Source organism: Scylla paramamosain, chromosome 18 (assembly GCF_035594125.1).
Source record: "Scylla paramamosain isolate STU-SP2022 chromosome 18, ASM3559412v1, whole genome shotgun sequence".
In the NCBI taxonomy this organism is placed as follows: Eukaryota; Metazoa; Arthropoda; class Malacostraca; order Decapoda; family Portunidae; genus Scylla; species Scylla paramamosain.
Genome location: NC_087168.1, coordinates 10,449,650 through 10,458,320, shown reverse-complemented (window position 1 = coordinate 10,458,320; position 8,671 = coordinate 10,449,650). Strand labels below are relative to the sequence as shown.

General features: G+C 36.0%; 1 protein-coding gene across 2 annotated transcripts in view; it reads right to left on the bottom strand.

Moving 5' to 3' along the window:
* Positions 1 to 479: 479 nt before the first annotated feature.
* The window catches only part of LOC135109086 (calcium-activated chloride channel regulator 1-like), a 14,414-nt gene continuing 6,222 nt past the window's right edge, over positions 480 to 8,671 (bottom strand). The window contains exons 6-15 of one of the 2 annotated variants that reach the window (XM_064020147.1): positions 8,329 to 8,446; positions 6,671 to 6,907; positions 6,166 to 6,471; positions 5,492 to 5,713; positions 4,973 to 5,146; positions 4,523 to 4,625; positions 4,107 to 4,244; positions 3,680 to 3,922; positions 914 to 1,669; positions 480 to 763 (exon numbers count right to left, since the gene is read on the bottom strand). In XM_064020147.1, the coding sequence (XP_063876217.1) occupies positions 618 to 763; positions 914 to 1,669; positions 3,680 to 3,922; positions 4,107 to 4,244; positions 4,523 to 4,625; positions 4,973 to 5,146; positions 5,492 to 5,713; positions 6,166 to 6,471; positions 6,671 to 6,907; positions 8,329 to 8,446 (2,443 nt within the window). In that variant the 3' untranslated portion in view covers positions 480 to 617. The remainder of the gene's footprint in view (positions 764 to 913; positions 1,670 to 3,679; positions 3,923 to 4,106; positions 4,245 to 4,522; positions 4,626 to 4,972; positions 5,147 to 5,491; positions 5,714 to 6,165; positions 6,472 to 6,670; positions 6,908 to 8,328; positions 8,447 to 8,671) is intronic. The other variant, XM_064020148.1, reaches the window with a different exon arrangement.

Here is an 8,671-nt window from a genome sequence, read left to right as displayed (position 1 = left end):
CTATATGTATCAGGCCAACATCCTTCTCAGAGAAGTGGCCAAGACAAAATACTGCACATCACTTATGATCTCTCTCATTGTGGGAAAGAAATAGAAAATGGAAAATGATTTTATAACTATGGTTATCTTTTAGGTACATAATATTAAAATTCAGTCAATGTCTTTATAATACTATTTTGGAAATGTATATTGAAGTAGGTAAATGCATATCATATGATTTTGTTGTAAATATTTTAATGGTATGTCTAGCAGAACTGACAACTTGTAGCTTCCATCATTTTCTTATGTTCTTAAATCATTATTGGACATTTCACAAAATCACAACAGTTAGTTCATTGTACTGAACTGAATTCATGTATTTTGAATTTTTCCTACAGGTGAAATCCACATTATTTTAAAGATACTTCCATGTTATTTGTTCAGATTATCTTATCCAAAATCCTTGGAACTACATACTTTTGTATTTATTTATTTTTTTATAGGTTTTTAGCAGTGTCTTGGAAAAGAAAAAAAAAAGTGCTTTATTGAGCAGATGACATCCATGGAATTTCTTGGCTTTCAAAATTTCAGATAAGAGATTATGTACCTGTATAAGAATTATGTATATTTTGCTTACATTATGACCTCCTTTTCCTGATTTTTGAGGACACCCTTGAGTAAATATATTCAGCCGAAATGCCTGCCAAGGCAAGAAACAGAAGACCTCCAAATACACTTCCTAGGAAGATGCCAAGTTTGTTCTCTGAAGATGGACTGGAGGCTTCTAGAGATGGAAATAAAAGAATAAGGTTAGAAGTTATGCTTATTCATTATTTCTATTTCTTTATCTTTTCTGATACTAGTTTGTCTTATTTTTATACTAAGCATATTAATGTAGTATATAAATTTACACACAGGAAAAATGTGGGTATACCTGTTGTAGAGGAGGTTGAAGCAGTCGTTGGAATGGCATCTGTCTTTGTAGTATTCCAAGTTGTAGAGGAAATGAGAGGTGTGGATGTTTTAGCTGTTGAAGAATCTAGTACTGAAGTGGTTGTTTGAGGTGCAGAAGTAGAGGAAACTGTGGAAGCTTTATCTGTTGTTGAAAAAGACACTGAGGTTGTTGTCTGAGTTGTAGGAGAGGAGACAACTGTGGTGCTTTCAGCTGTTGTGGAAGCTGATACTGAGGTTGATATCTGAGCTGTAAAAGTGGAGACCTGTGTTGAAGTTTCAGCTGTCGAGGAATCTGGTACTGAGGATGACGTTGGAGGTGTAGAAGTAGAGACCAATGTGGACATTTCACTTGTTGAGGAATCTGAGGCTGCTGTTTGAGGTGTAGAGTGAGAGACAGCTGTGGAGCTCTCATCTGTTGAAGAGTCTGATCCTGAGGTTGTGTGAAATGTTGGAGTAGATACATCTGTGGGGGTTTCACTTGCTGAATCTGAAGCTGTTGTTTGAGGACCATTTGTAGTAAAACCACAAGGAATCACAAATCTTACTTCATTGGATACTTCACTCTTGGTATTAGCAGCATCCAAGGCACAGACACTGAACACATATAGGACATCACACTCATTTTGTGGAAGCATAAGAGTAATCTGAGAATTTGCTGTAGCTGGTGGAGCACTGAACACCTCAACCACAGGCTCACTGGTCAATGAGGTCTGGCGAGTTACTTCATAAGCCACCGCTGAAATGATTATAAGTGCATATAATACCCTCCATATACAGAATTACGTCCTTTTATACAAGCCATAGATTATCCACTTAAATATATCCATAACAGCCTTTGAGCCACATACTGAATTTTTAGTATGGTACTTAATCTGCTCTATTGCCCACACTCTTGAATCTTACGAGTTTTTCACCATCTGGCTACAACTACAGGGTCACTCTCGAAGTAAATTTATCTGTACTGTATACCCCTTACCTAACTCCTCTGACTATGAGAAATTTTTTGACTACTTAACTTCCAAACTGGAGCACATTCTGACTCTCTTCCCTTTTTGCAGATCTCCATTCTTGGAGACTTCAATGCTCACCACCAGTTTTGGCTTTCCTCATCTTTCACTGACCATCCTGGTGAACTAACCTTTAAATTTACTACCCTCCATGACCTAGAGCAACTGGTGCAATACCTTTCCTTCTTGCTGGAAGTTTGCCAACATTCAGCCAAAAAGGATGACCATTCTAATCCCTCAAACAACCATCCTTTTTGCTTTAATTTCTTGCCTATCTAAAGTTTTGGAATCTATCCTCAACAGGAAGCTCTTTAAAACATTTATCACTTCACAACCTTCTATCCGATTGCCAGTATGGGTTCCATCAAGTCCACTCTATTGGTGATCTTCTGGGTTTCCTTACAGTCTTGGTCATCCTCTTTTAGAGATTTTGATGAAACTTTTGCTGTTGCCTTAGACATATTAAAAGTTTTTGATAGAGTCTGGCACAAGGCTCTGATTTCCAGACTACCCTCCTACAGCTTCTATCCTTCTCTCTGTAACTTTATCTCAAGTTTCTTTTCTGACTGTTCTTTTGTTGCTGTGGTAGATGGTCACTGTTCTTCTCCTGAATCTGTTAAGAGTGGTATTCCTCAGGGTTCTGTCTTGTCATCCACTCTCTTGCTATTATTCATTAATGATCTTCTAAACTAAACTTCTTGTCCTATCCATTCCTATGTTGATGATACCACCCTGCACTTTTCCGTGTTTTTTCATAGATGTCCAACCCTTCAGGAAGTAAACAGTTCACACTGGGAAGCCACAGAATGCCTGATTTCTGATCTCTCTAAAATTTCTGCTTGGGGCAGAGCAAACTTAGTATTGTTCAATGCTTCAAAAACTTAATTCCTCTTTCTATCAACTCATCTGTCCCCCTCTTCTACAGTGAATATCCTCAGTTTGTCCTTAACTTAAAATCTAAACTTGAAACTTCACATCTCATCTCTAGTTAAAACAGCTTCTATGAAGTTAGGCATTCTGAGTTGTCTCCACCTGTTTTTCTCACCCTCCCTCAGCTGCCAATTCTGTACAGGAGCCTTATCCATCCATGTATGGAGTATGCTTCACATGTATGGGGGGGTTCCACTCATACTGCTCTTTTAAACAGGGTGTAATCAAAAGCTTTTCATATTATCAACCAACTCCTCTCCTCTAGCTGATTGTCTTCAGCTTTTTTCTCATCACCACAGTGTGTCATCTCTTGCTATCTTCTACCACTATTTTTATGCCAACTGCTCTTCAGATCTTGTTAACTTCATGCCTCCCCTCTTGCAGCCTCAGTGCACAGAAGTTTCTTCTTTCTCTCACCACTATTCTGTCCACCTCTCTAATGCAAGAGTTAACCAACATTCTCAGTCATTCATCCCTTTCTCTGGTAAACTCTGGAAATCCCTGCTTGCTTCTGCATTTCCACCTTCCTATGACTTGAACTCTTTCAAGAGGGAGGTTTCAAGACACTTATCCTGCAAATTTTGGCTACCACTTTTGACTGGCACCTCAGTGGGCTTTTTTTTTTCAGTTTTGTTGCCCCTCCTACATAAAAAAAAAAGAAAGAAAAAAAGAAAAAAAATTATATATATATATATATATATATATATATATATATATATATATATATATATATATATATATATATATATATATATATATATATATATATATATATATATATATATATATATATATAATCTAGTTCTTACCTTCACCATTATAATAATCTTCTCCTGAAGCTGTGAAGTGAAGACTCAGGCTGTCAGCTGAGTACTGCACACTTAGGTCAGTGATACGACCCGGAGGAAGGTCACCTGCTGGTTGATCCAGGAATGTGGCTTCCACTGATGAAGACAGATAGAAGGATCCAGCTGCTTCAGTTTTTACCTGTGACAAGTCAATCTGGCTTCCACAGCACACCTGGCTACTGCTTTTCAAAGTTTTGTCAGAGGCTGCAAATGATAATGTCACACATTTATCATGCAAGTCTCACAAGATTCTATCTAAATTCACCATATCAGTATGATATATAAAATAAGAGTTTCTCCATAATAATGGTAACAATTCTTTGTTGGCTGGCTGACATTATTCAAGAACTTCATTTGCACAGTTATTGGCTATGAAGAAAGTGCATACTTGATAGGGTAAGTGAGGAGTAGGAGCCAACCAGGAGGGCTGCACCTCCATTGCCATGAGCTACTATATTCACTTCAGCCTGCCCATCCACACCTATAATCACTCCGGAGTATATTCCATCTCCACCTGTGACATCACCTGAAGAATAAAAAGAAGTCAGGTATGCTGCAATTTAGTAGAGAGTGAGAGAGAGAGACACACACACACACACACACACACACACACACACACACACACACACACACACACATACACACACACACAGAGAGAGAGAGAGAGAGAGAGAGATGCCAATTTTTCTTACATTTAGTGATTTCTCTCATTAAACAAACTTGACCTTATTTACAATAAGTGAACATAAAGCTGTATTGCACAAAGTTCCTACTTCAGCAAACCAAAATAATCTATAACATAACCTCTTGTTCCATCATCTCTGAGCATGAGAGTGACATTGGCACCAGAAAAGGAAATGGTGGCAGTAACTGCTGCTTTTACAAGATAGCATTCCCCTTGCCATAACTGAAAAGAAATGGTAATAATGGCTTAAGAATTGGTTAACTTAAAAGTACTTGTTGAGATTATTCCATATTGCTAAAGTATAATAATTGTATCGTATGAAATAAAAAAAAACACCTGCAAAATGAAATGGGGAACAAAAGAAATAAAAAAATTTCTGAGTCTAGCAATTTCTAGAAGAGCAAAACCTCACTTTAACAGCTTTTTTCAATTCCTCTTTAATCTATGCCAGAGATATCCCTGTAAGATTCAGTTCCCCTTTAGCTTAAGACAAAAATATATTTTTTTTTTACAAATCATTTCAATCTCTAAATCTAAGCCAAATGAAGCAAGACAATATAATGCCAGACCTGCACAAAGAGAGTAGGAACTGAGGAGTTAGACTGATGCAGCTCCTGGAGAGGCTCAGAGGCCCACACAACAGGAAGCACAGGTGGGCGGGGCATCACCAGCAGTGACACCATGACACCATCCACATAGGTCAGTCGCTCTATCACCACTGTGTAGTTTCCAGTCTGCTGCACCTGGAAAATACATCCACTTTTAAACTTTGTAGCCATTTTTGTGTTAAAAAGATTTTTTTTTTTCACTATGAACACATCAATATCAATGAACCATAGTATTAAATTAATACTTATCATTTTAGAATCATTGCTGCAGGTTTCCATCACCAATGTATGCATCAAGATAATAAATGTAATTAATTAAGTGAAGCAAGTCTTAAACATAGATGATATAACATCAGAAGGAAGTTCTTTATTTGAAATGCTAATTTTTCTGAAGTTTGGCACTTAAGAGGCTTTCTTTAGATTTGATATGATGACTGAATCACCTTTGTCTTTACCACTGTTGTTGACATTAATCCTGACCTGTGCTTGGGTATAGAAATGGTGCCTGATGGTCTCATATTTACTATCCACAGCTGAAGGTGTGAGGACTGTTCCATCTGGTGCCTTCATTTCTATGCTTTTAAGCCCGGCAGCATCAAAGAATAAGAAAGATAGCTCAAGAATGACCTCTGATCGGTAGTTAATTTCATCATCAACTTGCAGAGTCAAGGAGCAGCTCGCCAGACAGAGGGCTTCATCTTTCTGAAGTAGGAAAGAAAAAGCATAGATGTGAGATGTGCAGCCATAATTAATGAATATAAAAATTTCATTTCCCCATTAAATGCCTGAGGATGATCTATGCAAGTGCATATATATATATATATATATATATATATATATATATATATATATATATATATATATATATATATATATATATATATATATATATATATATATATATATATATATATATTTTTTTTTTTTTTTTTTTTTTTTTTAAATAGTGACTGAATAATCTACTGAAATGTACAACTCAAAGAACAGCTAAGAATAATAACTAGAAATGTCAATTAGTGACTGAAAACAATATTATATTAGCTTAAAGTGAATCAGGTAAGCTGTGGTTCAATTAATAATTTTATGATGCAGTTGTTCTTCATCAGTGATGTACTTGAATTTGCAGGACATATACCCTTAACTCATTTTGGTACCTTCATCCAGACTGAGTGGGGCTCCAGTGTGGCACTTAGAATAGTTCGTAATTGATTGTTCAGGGCCACCAGGTCATCCACGCTCTGGTACATGGGGCCATATGGATTGACGACTGTCAGGAGTGACCCATTAGTGGAATCAACGAGATCCTGATACAATGAGGTGCTGACTGAGGGGAGGTGTGGGTACAACACAGCCCATACTGAAGTGTTTCCTGCAGCTGCCACCAGATTCTCTGATATTTCACTTGTGTGGTTGCTGAGGTTTTCTACCACAAGTACCACCAACCCATTGCCATCCAATATCTATCAACAGAAAAACAGTATTGCATAGATTTTCATTTCCTTATGTATCCATGATGAATTATTTATCCATCATGAGTACATTACTGAAAATACTGATGTTTATCTTACCAAGAAATATCGACATATATCACTACTGATCAATCTGTAATGATACATTAATTTCAGATAAATAAGTTGATATATATTATATAGTTCTTACATTAACTGCCTCAATAATGCCTGCCTCAAGGTTCTTAGTGGCACTAATAGTGGGTGGGTTCTCTGGAACTTTGTTTGCCAGGCTTAGTCTGGAGGCAGCATCTGTTAAAGTGGTCAAACCTGCAAGTGTAGCAGCAGAGTCTGTCAGTGTTACCAATCCAATCTTTGTTCCTTTTGGTGCCTCCACTAGCAAAAATTTTCTGACAGCATCTCGCAAAAACTTCCACCGGCTTAATGTCTGTAAGCAAAATGAGAAACTGAAGATTACACTCTTTCAATTAGTAGATTTGGTTGATAATATAGCATCATCTTTGTCATCTTTGAAAAATGCCATCTTCAAAATTTTTGTTATGTTTAAAAATTTTCTCTTCCAAGTTATATAAATAGTGACATAGGTAGCATTATTTGTGCAAAGGAATGATCCAAGTTACAGCCACGCTCATTGCTTTGGATAGATTTTAAAAATGTATTTGCTTCAACCTGTGGTAGGGAGGAGAACCTTGCCATACCCCTTATGATCAAACTGGAGGAATACTGTCACCTTATTCCCTAGGCACTGTGAATCCCCTCCTTTGTGTCTTTAATCTTACTGTGGAGTAAGGTATACCTGCTGATATCTACCACTGTTAAACCTATGTGGTGCCACCATCATTATATATACTGTATACAGCATCTTGCATATCCATAGATGGTGCCACTGTCATATACGAGTATATTGTATACAACGGCAAATTAAAAGAAATTCTGGAAAGTGCCTTGATTAAATTGAACAGAAAATAGCCTTACAAGTAATTCACCCTTCCTTCTTAGGTATGTTCATTATAATGGTGGGACACTTAGGGTGAGTCCAGGAGCAGCAAGTCAGTCATTGTTATCTTGAAGCACTGTGATGGTAGATGATGGTACAATAAGGGATGACAAGTGATGAGATAAGACCAAATTATCCAGGCTTGATAACTATGAGGCTTTATCAAATGTGCCTTGAGAATGATTCAGTACCTGATAACAAGTATGTGTAACCTAATGATAGCAATGAGAAGAAAGAGTCACTGCTGACCAGCACATTATTCAGTTACATGATATACTATATATTTAGAAAGTAAATTACTTTGCTAAACCATTTTTTACTTTATTTCACTTCATACATTTTTTTTTCACTATATATATATATATATATATATATATATATATATATATATATATATATATATATATATATATATATATATATATATATATATATATATATATATATATATATATATATATATATATATTTTTTTTTTTTTTTTTTTTTTTTTTTTTTTTATCAAAGAGAATATAAAAAGACAGTCAGTACTGCAGATAGGTCAAGGTTCAAAATAGCCAACTTTTCAAGGCTTAAGGGAAATCTCAGCCAAGTGTAATGACAAGAGTAGCTCTCCTTTGTATTACTTGAGTAAGGTTGCCTTTATAGGTATGACAAACATTGAAAAACTTTAAAAAAAATCTTAAAGGGCATAAGAATGTCGGGTGAAACAAATAAGTGCACCCCCAATAGTCCTTAACTGTAGGTATGCATTTTTTTTTTCTTTTTTTTTTTTTAAGCATAAGGCATAACTGTTAAATTCATTATAGGTGAAAGTCATTAAATCTATAAATTGTATTTCATTATCTCACCTGGGACATGGTTGAAGTATACTGCAGAACTAAGACCATATCAACATGTGATGGCTGAGTGTTGTCCTCTGCCCTCTGCACTCTGAATGTGGGCTCAACATCTCCCAGCCATTCTTTTCTGAGGTTATAGAAATTTTTTGGTCACCATATTAAAGAAAACAGCAATACATAAGACAGTGTTCATTAGATAAATTGTCAAGTATGTATGTGACCACATGCATGCCATGGAGAAACAAAAGAAAGAGAGATTACTGTTATTGTAAAGTGCTCATCCAAATTGGTGATAAAATTTTGTAATTGAATCTTAGCATGCATAACTTTAGATTCAGGAAGATGTGTCAAT